The sequence below is a fragment of the Theobroma cacao genome, chromosome 1 (genome assembly GCF_000208745.1).
Source record: "Theobroma cacao cultivar B97-61/B2 chromosome 1, Criollo_cocoa_genome_V2, whole genome shotgun sequence".
NCBI classification, from domain to species: Eukaryota; Viridiplantae; Streptophyta; class Magnoliopsida; order Malvales; family Malvaceae; genus Theobroma; species Theobroma cacao.
The window spans coordinates 30204440-30221049 of NC_030850.1; the positions used below are offsets into that span (position 1 = coordinate 30204440).

At 34.5% G+C, this 16610-nt stretch overlaps 2 protein-coding genes across 2 annotated transcripts; both read right to left on the reverse strand.

Moving 5' to 3' along the window:
- On the reverse strand, window positions 6548-7813 carry LOC18613418 (probable galacturonosyltransferase-like 4). Its single transcript, XM_018113850.1, has one exon. The coding sequence runs from the start codon at window positions 7599-7601 to the stop codon at window positions 6555-6557; it is 1047 nt and encodes a 348-aa protein (XP_017969339.1). The 5' UTR covers window positions 7602-7813; the 3' UTR covers window positions 6548-6554.
- LOC18613420 (auxin-binding protein T85) lies at window positions 8863-12094 on the reverse strand. The gene is made up of 5 exons (XM_007050639.2): window positions 11929-12094; window positions 11481-11587; window positions 10916-11116; window positions 10033-10100; window positions 8863-9206 (listed from the first exon to the last, which is right to left on the reverse strand). Exons 1-5 carry the CDS (start codon window positions 12020-12022, stop codon window positions 9101-9103), a joined length of 576 nt encoding a protein of 191 aa, XP_007050701.2. The 5' UTR covers window positions 12023-12094; the 3' UTR covers window positions 8863-9100.

Below are 16610 nucleotides of genomic sequence, written 5' to 3' on the forward strand. Positions count from 1 at the left end.
AACTCTATCCTGAAGCTAAAAGCTGAACGTATGGTACGAGATTTCATGTTTGGGCTGTTTATTTATAAATTCAAGTAGGTAATAATCATTTAATCTTTATGGCAAATTTGACATTGAGGGTTGAATGATGTTGAAAGTTTAGTTTTGAAGGGCTAAATCATCCAACTACGGTGAGTGCTTGGGCATATCTCTGGGTGATTTATATTAATTGGCCATAAGTTGAGTGGAGAAGCCTTGATAGTATGGATTTACAATGTGATGTTTGAATGTTGCTGCAAAGTTTGAGAAATAAAAATTTAATTGAACATTAAGTACAATTTCTACTGCCTTTATGTATTAAGTACTTAATTTTAGAAAAAAAAAACATATTGATGAATGCCAAATATGGGTTGTTAGGGACTGTTGAAATGGCACTTTGATTGCTGAAAATTCTACCAAAATTGTGGCTGTGAACTAAAGGCAAACTTGTGAAGTTTCGAAGAGAATAATTGAGTTGGAAAAAAAATTTAAATCAACAAAGCTTAGATAAATTAAAATACACTATCCTAAGGCATTGAACCCATGAAGGCTAAGATGATGATGCTAGTTTGAAAAATGCTGAACTTTGTGGCAAAATTAAAACTAAATTAAGCTAAGGCTCAAAGGATAAATATTGGTGAGAAATCCCACCAATTGAGGTGAGTGAGCGCTAAATTTCAAAACTATATCCCTATAAATATATATTATATATATTCTATTTGATAGTTGATGAAATTGTGAAAAGCATGAGTTGGTAGAAAGTCCTAGGTTGTTTGTGATTGCAATCAAGAATTTTAAATCCGCTTTTTTCTCTATATTACACATAAGTATATATCTACATGCTTTTAATTACCGGGAAACAAACCTTTGTCTAGCTTTTCGCTTCAAAATAATACCTTGCAAGCTTGTGTGATATTTGGGCAAATGACCATTACTTGATTCATGGGATTTGATAAAAAAATTATCGATTTCACTTAGCATGCTGATTTAATGGATATGCCATGCCTTGAAATAAATTATGCATAACATTCAATTTATGATTATATTGTTTTTGATTTATCATGTTTTGCAAATGCATTAAATTGTAATTATTTTTATTTTAACATGATTGAGATACTCCGGGGTAGGACCTACTACCACACCAAGTTAAGTGTGGTCTTTGTGCACAAAATAGTGATTGTTGATTATCGATATTTGATTGTAAAAAAGGACCTGAAGCCCCGATTCATATTAGGTGGTGTGGGCAGTTCCCATGAGTAGGTAAAGGGGGACCTGAAGCCTCGATTCGCATTAGGTGGGGTGGGCAATTCCCACTAGTAGGTAAAAGGAGACTTGAAGCCTCGATTTATATATGGTGGCGTGGGCAGTTCCCACGAGTAGGTGATGATGTCTGAAAGAGTAAGCCTAAGGGCTATACTAAACTTATCCGAAGATTATGCTTACTTGTTGATTTTTATTATACATTACATGGCATTAACACTGGAAATTTATCATTGAATGGCAAGTGAAATTTACGTATTCATTAGTGACTAGTTATTTCGTATTTTTATGTTTGAGACTCTTCATTCTACACTTGTCATTGGATTTACTCTTGACTAAATATCGAAGTTGAAAGATATTCTAGCATTCTAAATATAACCATTTTCATATGTATTTACTTGTGATTCATTATTCTTAAGACTTGCAAGGTATAAAAAATCTCTCAGTTTAATAGAGTATGTTTTCAAAGCTTACTCTTGGATTTATAAATATTCCATCTTTATGTTTGTTTCCCTTCCCCGTTTGCTCATGAAGCCGATGATCACTGAGTCTGTGAGACTCACCCACATGATTTAATGTGCAGATAAATAGAGATTTGAGGACATCGTTGGCAAGGAATCCTTTTGCAACTGTGTAGATAATGGCATCTCTTAGCTTTCTTCACATCGCTCCACTGTCTAGTTGTCTAGTCATTTTAAAGTTGTAATAAATAACTTGTTTAGAATTATTTTGAGACTAAGATCTTTAAATATTGTAAATTAAAAATGTGGAGTTATGCCATCAAATTGCTTTGAACTATTACTTGGTTATTATTATTTCGATGTGAATTATGGATGAGACAATGACATTGATGATTGACAAATTTAGTTAAAGTAGTAATGAAAATGTGAGGAAATAAATACAGGTGAAATAAAATGCTTAAAAAGGCTAACCGGGTTGTGTAGGTTTATTTATATGACCTGTGTGCCGGAAACGACAGTGTGAGTGGGTCGTTACAACGTGGAGTTGAGATGATGGCGTGGTATGCCACATGGCATGCGAATGATGATGTGGTAATGCCATGTGGCATTGACATGCTGACATGTCAATGCCACGTGGCAGATCAAAAAAATTTCAAAAAAAAACCTACCACGTCATAAGGACTAAATTGAGCAAAAATATATAATAAAGAGAGTAAATTGAACAAAATTAAGATGTTGATGGACTAAATTAAAAAAAATTTGAAAAATACAAATCTTTAAGTAGATTATTGATATCCTTATTAATAAGCCAAATATTTAAGTGTAAAAGATTTATGATGTTAAAAAATATATATAAATATTTTCTTACTTGATTATTTGATTCTAGAATATGTAAATTAATTTATATTTTTTACAAAAATTAAATTTGAATACTCCTTCTATAAAAATTTTTTTTAAAAGAATTTCATACCTGAAGTCAAATTTAGATGAATAACTTATATTACGTTAACATAAAATAATATAAAATGACCAAATAAATTTTTTTCTTCTATTTATAATAGTATAAAAATTTGAAATTTATTTAACTTAGTTTTTAACTTGAGCTAAAGTCAAATTAGCAAAATATGTTGATTTAGTTTTTTCTTTTTAAAAAAATGAAGAACGTAGATATGGAATTAGCGATGATTATAAAAATAATTCTTCGTTTTAATTTGCTTAATTTGAACATGATAAACCTCTTATTACAGCCATAGAATCTGAGCTCCACCCTTCTAATTATTTATTTATTTTTTATGTTTTTATTTTGTTTAATATTTCAAGTTATATTTTTTAAGTTGAAATTTTAAGATTAAAGACTGCATTTATTGTTGATAAAGTTAAATATAATTGTAAATATTTGTACTATTTTTTGTAGATCTAAATTAATAATTTATATTTAAATTTACCAAAATTTGATTGTAGCATTTGAATTTAAATAAAATTGTTTTATAAGAAATTTTGAGTAAATTTAAATAAAAAGGTAAATTGGGTAAGAGTTGAATAATTGCAAAAGAATGTGTATTTGTAAATTGTGAAAGTTGTAACTAAATCAACTTATTTTTTTAATTTGAGTAAATTTAAATAAAAAGTAAATTAGGTAAGAGTTAAATAATTTCAAAAGAACTTGTATTTATAAATTGTGAAAGTTGTAATTAATCAACATATTTAATTATTTTATATTATTTTATTTTAACGTAATGCAAGTTATTCATCTTAATTTGACTTTAGGTATGAAATTGTTTAAATTTTTTTTTATAAAAGGAGAATTTAAACTTAATTTTTGTAAAAAAGATAAACTAATTTACATATTCTAAAATCAAATAATCAAGTAAAAAAATATTTATATATATTTTTTAACACTATAAATCTTTTACACTTAAATATTTAGCTTATTGATAAGTATATTAATAATATACTTAAAGATTTGTACTTTTCAAATATTTTTTTATCAATTTAATTCCTTAACATCTCAATTTTGTTCAATTTAGTCTCTATGACGTGACATAATTTTTTTTTGAAAATTTTTTGATTTGTCACGTGGCATGTCAGTGCCACGTCAGCACTGCCACATCATCATATAGTGCCATGTGACATACCATTTCATTATCTCAAACACTAGGTTATCAAAATGTGACACGTTAGCGCTGACATCATTCTTTAAAGATAAAATTAGATGTCATTAGGAAAAGTAACTAAATTGACGTAATTCTCAAAATTAAGAGAAAAAATTATTTTAATTTTAAATATACGAATTAAATTAAATAAAATTAAAGAGTATAAGAATTGGAGAGATCTTTCGATCATAGTTAATTAGAAATTAACGGCAGTTTTCATTTCCCGCCTAAGTAACTTTCAGTATAAATAGCTGTACCTGAACATTTTTTCAAAGAAGTGATAGAATATTCAATTCACAACTTTCCCTTTCTTTGTTCTTGAGTTTTCCTGGTTTCAACACAGCTTGTAGGGCCAGGGAAAAGATTCTTAATATGCACCTAAAATCAAAGTTTCAATCAGCTTTATTCCATAGCTGTGTTTACATGGGGTGTATAAGGAATATTTTATAGCCCTCTTGTGATAAAGCATCTGCTTAAAAGCCTCACATTACATGGTATCTTAATTCATTTCTGCTACATCCACCAATCACCAGGCTAACTGATTTGCGGGTTCGCTCGGTGATTCTTGTTGCTGTTTAGGAATATATTAACTTCAAGCAAAGTAGAATTCCACTTCCAGGAATCCAGTAAATTGGCTTGTTCTTGCAAGCTGTATTTGCTTTTCACTAAAGCAGGTGAAGAAATAAGAAATATTTTGGGATTAGACGAGAGAAGAATGCTTCCAGCCTTCCACGGAAATCACATTCTTTCTTTTTGATACCCCAAATCCCAAGTATAGAATCATCCAAGCAAGGTAAGACACATGTTCAAATAACAGCTCTCATGCTCAACATTTTCGCCATCCAGCTGCGTTACTTCTTTCTCTCTGGCTGAGTCTTTCATTCACGTCATGCAGATCCGAAAGGAAAAGGACTTTCAGCGTCTTGGGTTTTGCCACAGGCTCTTCAACTTCATCTTGAGCAGCCTCATTGGTAGAGGCCTGGGACGCTTAACCTGGGGCCACTCTCTTCCCCAAGGCTCGAGCAATCAAGGGCCACAAGATGAATATGCAAGGAATGGGGTGCAAGAACCACTCATCGGCCATGACGAACAAAGCGGAGAGGAAAGCGTAAACTCGAAGCTCGAGGATGATCCGGATTCTGCAATTCAGATTCGCTTCAAGCTAACAGAAGAGCTGGACTCTGGGACTCCTGTTGACAAGCTTGGTTGGTCCGACCATGTGGCAGCGAAAGATGACAAAGCAATGGAGAAGGGGAACGAATTCACTGGCTCGCAGGGGAAGAAGGAGATCCCACTGCTAAATGGTACTTTAGTTGGCACTACTAAACCCCAAGTCCATGGGGAAAATGAAGTACGTATTCGAGATAAAGGTTCAACAGGCCCAAATATCATTATTTCTATAACTGATAGTGCCGGTCAGGAAGACAAGAAAAAGAAGGCGGGCAATAAATTTCCTAGTCCAAAATTGCCAACAACAAAACAACCTGATGTCTCAAAACCAATACTTACAGGTTTGGGCTTGAATATTAATGAAGTTTCTGAAACATTTATTCAGAATACAAGGGCAAGAATGAGCAGAAACGTCAGCCGGATGGAGCCCGAAGAATCTTAGTTCATAAGGTAATATAGGCAGAGCCTCTGGCTTATAGTTTAAATACACTCTCTTTGTTCCCTAACAAAAATTGATGAGGCATGCGCCCAGCGTGCTCAAATGTGAAATAGCTTAATTTTGGTATTTGTATCGTCAGGATCAAATGCTTAGAATAAGAGTTCAGTATCAACTTAGTATACATATGCAATGCATCTATTTTCAGCTATCTGGCAATTTGCTAGAGATTGAAATGCCAGATTTTACTGATAACCATCATATTCCAAAAGCCATGACGATCAATATTCTTGATAATTGAGTTAGTTTGTGAATAGATTTTAAGAACTAATGAGCTGCTAAAGGAAGGGGCAGGGGTGCACAGCAGCAGAAGCAAACATACAAAATACCTAAAAGTAAAAACAAAATGAAATATATAGAACAACACATTGTTGGGGCAACTTATGAACGGAATAGCCCACTACACGGTGTTTGAAGGTAAATATTACACTGCAAAGCTTTTCAGAGATACATGGAAATTAGTCTGATAGAGGGTCTTCCTGTCTAAATCTAAAATCATCGTATACTTCATCCATCCTCTGTAACACAATAATCCTTTTAATTTGAAGTATGCTTCTAGGAACCATATTATTGTAGTTAATTAGCGCAACAGGTTCATGCACAAACCCCTCTCTTTCCCCTTCTTTGTCAGAACAAAAAACTTTCTACAATGGTCTTTTCTTGTACAACTTCACATCAAAACAAAGTAGTTCCGTAAAATTTCCTTTCTTCTTATTTCTTTTGAGACTTCAAAGTCATGGTTCTCGGAATATATGGCAGAATGAAAAGTTAAGGACATGCGTGCAGCAATTATTTTTCGGAACGTATCTATTAATATTCTTCTCCCCCTCCTTCCAATCTTCATATATTCTAATTAAGAACCAAACAAAATATTAAAAGAAATTAATTGCCAACTTTTTTTTTTGATTTCTTACCGCTTGTCGCACTTCTAACTCCTCTGAGAAGGCAAAGTCCCCTCTACCGGTTTCTCCCACGCCCCCCCCCCCCCCCCCTCCCTTATTCTTCCAAAGACTGAATTGATGAATTGTAAAGATCATATGGTGCCCAAAGATGATCAACAACGCAAGGCTTCCTTGAGTCCAGCCTCAACCAAGGCTTCCCTTTCCCACTCCAATGCAGCAAACTAATAGGCCCAGGATGCAAACTCCTACACCTACCCTCAAGGTTATCACCCCCTAATCCATGCTGGTTCCACCTGTGATTAACAGCTTTTATATTCCCAGCTAACACCAACAAAAAAGGTGGCAATGAACCCAAGGTGTATATCCTCTTCTGCTTTTGCACAGCCATCCACTCCTCTACTTTCTGTGTATACCCACCCTGCCTCCACTTATCAACATCCACCACCATAACCCCAGTGTTGAAATAACATGGATGTCTTCCTTCAAAAGTACTAGCCAAACCCTTGTCTGACCAGAACAAGTCCGTGAAATATTTTGTAAAATTTGCATGACAATATTCTGGTGCGGCCAATACTTTTCCTTCTAAATCAACTTCCCAGAGTTTCAAAATATCGTCCACCACAACAAGGTCGGAATCCAAGTACAAAACACGCCTAACGTCTGCTGGCAGTATATCAGCTAGATAAATCCTGGCATAGTTCAAAGGTTGGTCCAGTGCTTGGCGAATAGATTTTGATATCTTGTCACGAACACGGTTGGGGTCAAAGCGGTAAACCCTGAAGTTGAGGTAAGGGAAGGTTGAGTTGATGCTCACAAGCACTTCAGGCTCGTACTTTCCCCACAGGAAATGAAACTCCACGCTTTCCGGGCACGTTGAATGCTGCAGGATGGAGAGAACAGCAGCCATGGTGCCCCTGAGGTAGTTTGCATCCAGTGTCATGGCAATGTGGATTCTGTCCGAGGCATTAGACCCGCAAATATCCCCATTGCGGAATGCTGGGGCCTCTCTGAATACGGGGACATCCGAAGAAGGTTTTCGGATAATGCCATGGCGGATTCCAGTGGCAGAGGTGGTGGTGGCGGTGGCGGCGGTGGCGGTGAGAATGAGAGACAGGAGGCCGAGGAGGGGGAGAGAGGCCATCCTGCCTTCAATGGGAGGTTTTGAAGAGGGTACGGTGGGGATGGGATTAGGGTAGAAGAGGAGAGAGAATGGCAGCCATTTTGACAAAGGCTGGTTAAGAGAAGGTTTAGGGGAGGTTAGAAGGAACTAATGATTGAAAATTGTTGTTTTCATTTTATTAAGAGATGGGAAGGAGAGAGGTTGGTAGAGAATTGCGAGGACGAGAAGAATCCTCGGAAGGACAATATAGGAAGGAAGAACTGAAAATGTAAAACAAAAACTTGGTCCAGTGTAATAAAATGAAACCAAAAACCTATTTTCCATTTCTGTATATGTTTCTGTGCACCTTCCACTTTGGGTTCTCATATTCTATTCCTAACTTTAATGAAAAGAGAAAAACAGGACATTTTAGTGTACACATTGAAGTTGTTTGCATTTTTGTGCTGCTTTTTAAGTCAGTTAGTCAAAGTAAAACATATCTTTCCAAATAATGAAAGCCTGCTTGTCTGGCATGTTATCAAAAATATAATCTAAGATCAAATAAGGATGGTGCCAATGGGGAAAATGGCTTACTATATATACTACAGCAATTAATACAAAATAAAAATCTTTTCTTTCAGTATGTGAATTTTAGTAAAAGTTAATGTGGGACAGTAATATTTTGATTTACCATATTCAATACATGAGTAATTTTTCTTTTTCTGACAGCATAGAGGTAGCTAGCTAGCTAGCTAGGGAGACCAGGTTAGGCAAATTAGCGTGGTGCTGAAATGGTAGAGCATTAGCAGGCTGGCTAGCTGTAAAGAACTGGAAACGAGCAGGAACTTTTGACATTGGTTTCCTGAGGCCGGAGAATATGATGAACTATGTTCGAATAAGGAGGCATCATCCTAGAGGTGATAAAAGGCAATCAAATCATAGAGCTGAAACAACTCTTTTCTTCCTCCATTTCCCTAAAATGAGAAAATTTGCTACTTCAGCAACTTACCTGCTCTGGGATTTGTCTGTTACAGGTATCACAAGAAAAGAGAAGGGGAAAAATTGTAGTCAGGGCTTCATTTTTTTTGTAAGTGTGGGCGACAACATGCTTAGCTAATTCCTTATTATCAACTATACCCAAAAATGAAGAAAGAAAAACCGGCCTCCTTGGAAATTAGGGTAAGCATTTATTAAATTGATATTTTCTTCTGATAAAAAGGAGATTTAAAAGTGGGATTAGCTTTTATTCTCTTGTTAGATGAATGATCCGATTCCGGACATATGCCTCTGTTGAACATTTGCATTGGATAAACATCAAAATCAGCGTTGAAAAATTTTCATTTACTATAATGCAGGGTACATGTCATGAAAACTTAATTACAAGGCCCTCAAGCCTTCTTTCTCGCTCATTGTCTGCAAAATTAAATCAGCAATTTGCCTAGTCCCCAATTCTTTGAGAAAATGACATCAAACAGTTTTTGAGTCCACCACAAAAGTGCCCATGACAATGTGTAAGTACCATGGAAAGGGGTGGCCAAGAGTTAAAGCTCATCTTTCTGAGGTTCTTGAAAGCACTGTGCATCCCAATAGTACGGGAACTTCAACTTAGCTGCAGTGTGAGGCATGAACCAGTCCTCATATATAAACCTAAATGCAAATTTGGACAGAATGAAAGTATCATCAGCATTTATAAAAGAGATGAAGGGAAAAGAACAGCATAGAACTTGGAAAACAAGGTCCGGATATCCAGTACATACAAGGAAATTTTTCAAAATACAGTTTCCAAGTTATATAATTAACTATTTTTAAAGGTTGCTCTGTAAATTCTATTCACCACGTAGCCTCTTAAGCCACATCTTCAATGGCAAGATGCAATCATGGGGTTGGAATCCTGATGCAATAGTTATAGGATAACTAAATGAATATATGCTAAAATCGTTATGCAATCTTAACCAATTAGAAATAATGGAAATAGATCATGTTTAGGGAAAGATATGTAGATTGTGCTTTCATATACCTATCTACAAAAGGTTGAGGAAGAGACAGCAGCATTACATGCTTTTAAAAGGAAGATGGATGGGTTTCCCTTTAAGTTTCCAACACCTCCTGCCTTTGCTTTCTTTTTCTTTAAAAAACTGAATGCTAGTTAAGCTTCAAAGTATCAAGTAAATTTCCATGCTGATGTACTCTGTTATAGGTGCTTAGATTACAAAAGATAAAGCCAAAAAGGGAAAAAGCCCTCCTAGAACTGGTGCTCTCAGGCCATTTGGTTGAAAGGTCTTGAAGATGCCATTAGGAACTACTATCCACTAACCAATGAAAGAATCCATGCAAATGTTTCAACCGACAAACACTTGGAGGGATGAAGCCAAAGATACTAACCTTGGTTCTCTAATGGATAACAGAAATATAAGAGATCCATTAACTAGTGGCAAAAATGTTGATGCTAGAGAATTGAAGAAAAATTACATACACTTTGATGGGAGGGCGAGATATTATTACAAGCACTTGCAGATCCTCATGTTCATTTGAATTCCATACCTGAAATGATGATCACAAACAATTGAAAATGAAGAATGTCTGTTTAATAAATTGCCATAAACAATTTTGATATATTTACAAGTAGAGATTTGTGAAGGTGAACTGCAGATGCAACATGATGCCTGCAACATTAGTCAAAGTGCTGTGTCTATGTATGTGTGCGTGTGCAGCCCACAAAATTCATCAAAGTACTCTGAGTGTGCGTTTTGTCCCTCTCTCTCTTTCTGTACTATAATTCTTACGGTCATCAATCTAAGGAATACATGGTACATAGTTTAGACATTTTTGAAAATGCAAGTTCACCCTCCAAACTTGCATTTAGTGGACATACCTAATTAAATTGACAACATTAACAGTCCTCCAAGTCAATGGCAATCACTTCGGAAAATGAGATTGAATCAATAGTGAGAAAGTTTTCCAGTGTTGAAAAGGAGGTTAGATACTCAAGGCATATTAGCATCTTCAATAGCATAGGAGCAAACAAAAGCAATGCACCTTGAACAAACTTATAGAGTAAAGACTAAACTAATTACGTGGATTGTTGATTCACTGGTGGGGAAGTGTCTCAATGATCCAGATAGATGGCCAGAAGTGGATTAAACGTACTTAAATTTAACAGCTTCATAATAACTTGCTTTGTAGTTTTCTTCTAAATAGTTAGGGTATTCTTGGTTCCTACAAGGTTTTAGAAAAATCATAATTATTGTAATTGACCCCATTAACAATAACTGCATCAAATTATTACAGGCTAAACCTAATACAAAATTATCTCTGTTTCTACACATCAACAAATTTTTAATGGGAGAATAGTTTACCTGGTGAACATCATTGACAGGGATATGAACTGTGTTATTTGAAAATATAAAGTGCTCTTCTGGTTTTCCAGGGTGCTTATGCGAACTTGAGGCAAGAAAGAGAGTGCCGCTCCCCTTGAGAACAACAAAAACTTCTTCACAAGAGTGCCTATGGATTGGTGTGTGCGATCCTGGAGCAAAGGTTTGAAGCCAAACCTCAACCTGTGGAAACCCAAAAATGTCTTACATAAAATCCATAGAAAGAGATTCAACAAATTCATTTTTCCTACTACATAAAAGTAGAACTTAGAACTATTCATTGCTAACTCTATCTGATGTTTGTGAATATTCAGAAAAGTTGGTCAATTTATAAAATGCAAGATTATATATCAGAAGAAACATCACAAACTAAATTTGGATAAGGTTGGTTATTATGTAAGACCTCTCTTAACCATATAAATTTACTGGCGGTTTCTATGTCATTAATTATGATACTCTAACAATATTGCAATCAAAATAATATCACTATAAACATTTCAAAGAGTCAAGAGAAGTAAGTATTCAAATGGAGTAAGGGTATCCGTACTTCTTTCAACCCATGCAAAAGTGAACCGGCAACAGTTATGTGGGAGAAGCCTCCTCTTCCATAATTATCCTGTGGAAGTTCACCAATGTTCCTGACCAGAGGTAACCCTGAATCAAACCCCCACCCCACCCCAACCGCGCCCCCCCCCCCCCAAAAAAAAAAAAGAAAGGATTTATCATTTAGCACAAAAGCAGCAACTTATAAAGGGCATGAAGAAGAAAACTGAAGAAAATTCTGCCACTGTGTCTAATAAACTTTTCCAATATTTAAAAATAAATAAATCAAAGACCAAGAAACTACAACCACAACTGATTTTTCCAGTCTATATAAAACATAAACAGTGCAAACTGAAACAACCCCTTAGCAAAAGTGGGGCAAATTGGCAAAAGCAATTGCTTTTTGAGCTAAACATACCCAGGAAGAAAAATATATGAGAAAAAAAAGTCACCTTTGATAGACCAGTGAGAAGCTTCGAGAGCTTGAGAGAATGGAAGCAAGTTGAAGAAGAAGAAAAAGAAGGAAATAAGGCAAGGTCCAACCATCTTCTCGCTACTTCAGAAACCGCTCTTAGTATTCCCCTATTTTAAAAATTGACCCAATGCCTCTTTCCTATCGAACCATCCTTTTTTGCTAGGTCATCACTATCCTTCCACGTGGGAAAATGCCACCAAGAAAATAGAACATTTTAAAATAATATTTTCCTTGTTCAGAAAAAAATATTGTTTCTTTATAAAATAGGTTGTTTTCCTTTTTCTCTCTTACTTTTGAAAAAGAAAAAAGAAATATGAAGATATGATTTTATGTCATTTTTACCCTTTACATAAGCTTTATATCAACATCACATGTATATAAAATAACAAGTAATATTTTTATTAATAGTAATTAATTAATTATTAATTATAAAGTACTTATTAAATTTAAAGTAAAAATAAATACAATTGAATGCAATAGAAGAATTTTTTTCAATTTTTTAAATATTTTTTAGTTCTTTTTTTTAAGTATCATGTTATCTAAAATTTATTTTGTTAAACATCACTTAAACATATCTTTACATTCATAGTCATATTTTAATTAAACCATCTTCAATTTTATTAGTGCTCACAAAAACATTTTAATAGCTTGAATTTGAATATTTTAATTAAATAGTGAAAATGAAATGAAATTTATGAAATAGAAGCCAAAAACTTAATTAATTTTCAGGGTAATAACAATATTCTTGAATTTCATCAAAGAGATGAATATATTTTCATGTGGAAGGAGATTTTTTTAGAAAATTCATGGCAAAAAAGAATATATAGAGACATAAAGAAATATTATGAAAAAAATGTTGGTGCAAATGGGGCTTTTTATACGGTATTCAAGAATAGGCAAAATTGGCTTCAAGGCGAGCCTTTCAAATAGATGTCTATCTTTAAGACTTATTTCACTTCCATCACTCGGTATGCAAAGGAGAATAATGCAAATAGTCTCAAGGATACAATGAAGCCAACGTCTAACTTTCGTATTGCACTTACGAAGTAGACCGATAGATACACCCGAGGGTTTGCAAAGTTGTTTGACCTTAGAACCAACTTTCTCCAACAAGTAGATTATAAGGAATTCGAAATATCTTGTAGATGATGGGAACTTTAGTGTTTATGTTATAAGAACACAACACTTATCTTGCTCTTGACTTTCTTGCTCTTGCTTTTTCTCTGAATTTTTGGTATGTCAAAAATAGTTGGCAACAGGCCCTTTATATAGGCTTCCAAGTGTTTCTTTTTCAAGGACACAATCTTTTCATAAAGACACCTCTTTGTCTAAAAAGCATCTTTACATTTTTATCAACACAACTTTTAGATATAGTTATTGTTTCAATAGTCATCTTATGAATAGATAATTATTCATCTCATAAATTATAACTTTTGAGTTACAACTTGAAACAATAATTTTTCACTTTAACTTTTGAGCAGTGGTGTCTTTTCAACATGTCTCGTAACTTTTGGATGTCATTTTTCAAGAGACATAACTGTTCACATAAAAGCATGTCTATATCTAATAGACACATTATGTCACTTTTCGTGACATAACTTTTGAGTTAATGATAGCTTTTTGTCATGTGAAATAATCTTTAATTTTGAAAATACACCAACAATCTCCCACCATTTTCAAAATTTTCAAATACCAACAACTTTGGGAAACTTATGCATAAATGAAGGTATCCCGCATATTTGAACCTTCACTTAGTGAGTGTGGTTGGTTCTAGTCTGAATTGAGTGGTTGACCAAGCATTGAACCATTGATTCTTCATTGACTAGTCGGGCCACTAAACACACACAAGCTTCCTTGCTCACATTGTATCTAGTTTTGCCAACACGTTTATGGCCATGTGTTTTGCATCCATTCATGAGTGTTGTCAAAGTCAAGCCTTTAGCTCCTAGAAGCAGCCGCACTTCCACTCATATAGGTAGCCCCCATCAAAGTACCCCGTAATTATAATACTTCAACATATATATGTTATGAGTCTATTAAGAACTTTCGTTGAACCTTACTTTACACATTACGGGAACCAAGCACTATACACCTTGGGATGAAAAATATAATTTAGTGCTTACAATCACCATGTGGTAGAATGGTCAGTACCTAAGACTTGCAGGTCAGCCACAAGCGTCGAGGTGAACTCTCACCATTGGTGATTTAATAAATAGGATTGAGACCCATCCCTCTTGAGGTCTTTATAACCAAGTCCTTTTTAAGACTTTTGGTAAACAGATCCGCTAAATTTTCATCAGACCTCACATAACTTATAATGACTATACAGTCACTAATTCTTTACCTTACAATGCTATGTCGAAGTCCAATATATCGACTATTTTCATTGTAAGCTTGATTATATGCCTTTGATGCAATTGCTTCATTGTCGCAATGTATCAAGATTGGTGCCATTGGTTTAGGCCACAACGGAATTTCATAGAGTAAATCTCTCAACCATTCCGCTTCTTGGGTGGCAGATGCTAAAGTTATAAATTTAGCCGCCATGGTGGAGTTCGCTTGACAAGATTGTTTCTTAGAACCCCAAGACACAACACCCCACCAAGTGTAAAAATCCATCCAGTCGTGGATGTGTAATCCGTTCTATTTAAGTTCCAACTTGCATCTGTATACCCTTCTAAAACCGAAAGAAAACCTGAATAGCAGATGCCATAATTCTTTGTACTCTTTAAGTACCTTAGAATTCTATGAACAACATAACAATGTTTTTTACTCAAATTACTTGTAAATCGACTTAGCATCCCAACCGTAAAAGCAATATCCGGCCTTGTATAGACCATTGCATACATTAGGCATCCAATCACCTTTGCATATTCATTTTGTGTTATTGGCTTGTCTTTGTTGGGTATTAGCCTTAGATTAGAATCATAAGGCATAGTCATTGGCAAACAATTTGACTTGCCATACTTCGTTACAATCTTTTTGATGTAATGAGATTGAGACAATGTTATGCCATTATTGTCTCTTATTATTCTTATACCAAGAATAACATCCGCCATACCTATATCTTTCATGTCAAAATTCTTTGACAATAACCTTATTGTGTTTTCCATTTGTTTCAAATCGGTACCGAATATTAACATGTCATCCATATATAAACAAATGATGACACCTCTACCATTATGGAACTTACTCTAGACACATTTGTCAGATTGATTGATCTTGTAGCCATTAGCTAGCACAACCTCATCAAATTTTTGATGCCATTGTTTAGGCGCTTGTTTTAATCCATACAAGGACTTTACAAGCTTACAAACTTCCCTTTCTTGACCAGGAAAGACAAACCCCTTAGGTTGTTCCATATACACCTCTTTTCAAGACCCGGAACCATCTTTGAGTCCGTGATAATCGCCGCGATGTCCCAGATAGGCACTCATCTCTCGAATACCATATCGAGACCTCGCAAGGCTTTCGTATCAATTTCTTATCTCCCCTGTGGTTAATCGTTGCCAAATGTCGTATTTTATAGGCTTTTAAGCTTTTTTTCGATTTAAAACAGTGGAAAAATAAATTTCACTTCACATGGGCATTTTGATCATTTTTCGTCAAAAATTTCAAATTTGACCAAAATGTAGTACTTAAGCGAGAAATCCATATTTCGAAATCGAAATTAAATTTGAATGTCTAAAACGTGATTTAAAATGGAATTATAACCATTTAAATAAAATAAAAATATTCGACCAAATATTGTATTTTTTTTTACAAATTAATATTTATAGAGTATTCTGAAAATGATTTTTAGTAGCCTAAAAGTTAAATATATTTATACAAACTATAATACGAAAAATCAAAGTATGAAATTTAATTTATAGTGCTACGTGGGCCTACAAATGAACTAAAGTAGTAAAGACAGTAAACCTACAGTTTTTGAAGTAGTATGGCCAACTATAGTTCTCGACGATGTCTGCTATCTACAGGCTAACCCGGCCTGAAATGATGAGATAAAAAAAAAAGGTGAGATTATAAAATCTCAGTAAGTAAACAAACACTATCTAAATAATCTAAAGGTGAGTAAAGGGAAACAATTAAAAATACTTCATTTCAGCAAATTTCTCACAACACGAATATTCATTCCAACCAAATAATCAATATGGCTTGTGAATTTCTCAAAACTTGGTTCATGCCAAATCCTGTACTTGGGAACACCTGGACCAGGGGTATCCAACCGAGTCCGCCAAGGCTGTGAAAAATTTTATATAATCATAAAACTTGTTTTTATTTTGAAAAAAAAGCAATCGTTCCTTGGCGTTGACTGAGTCTCACTTCACGTGGTGGTTAACGTGAAGTGCACTAAAAAAGCCCACCTCAAGAGATACCCTACGCGCCTCTACGACCGAGGTGAGAATATAAAGGAGTTTACCGTGCCCCTCTAATAGATTGGTTCACGGAACCTCGCCATTGCAGTAGCTAATCTTTAATCCACCAATTGATCAAATCTCAATGGTATAGCATGACAATTACATTACTAACCAATTTATCAAGGCAAAACAGACAGTTCATATTTTTCAACACAAGTATAAATTCAGCCAATCATGCTAATTTATCACAAGCCATTTAATTCAAATCATAATTTACAATAAATCACATGGTCTCCAATTA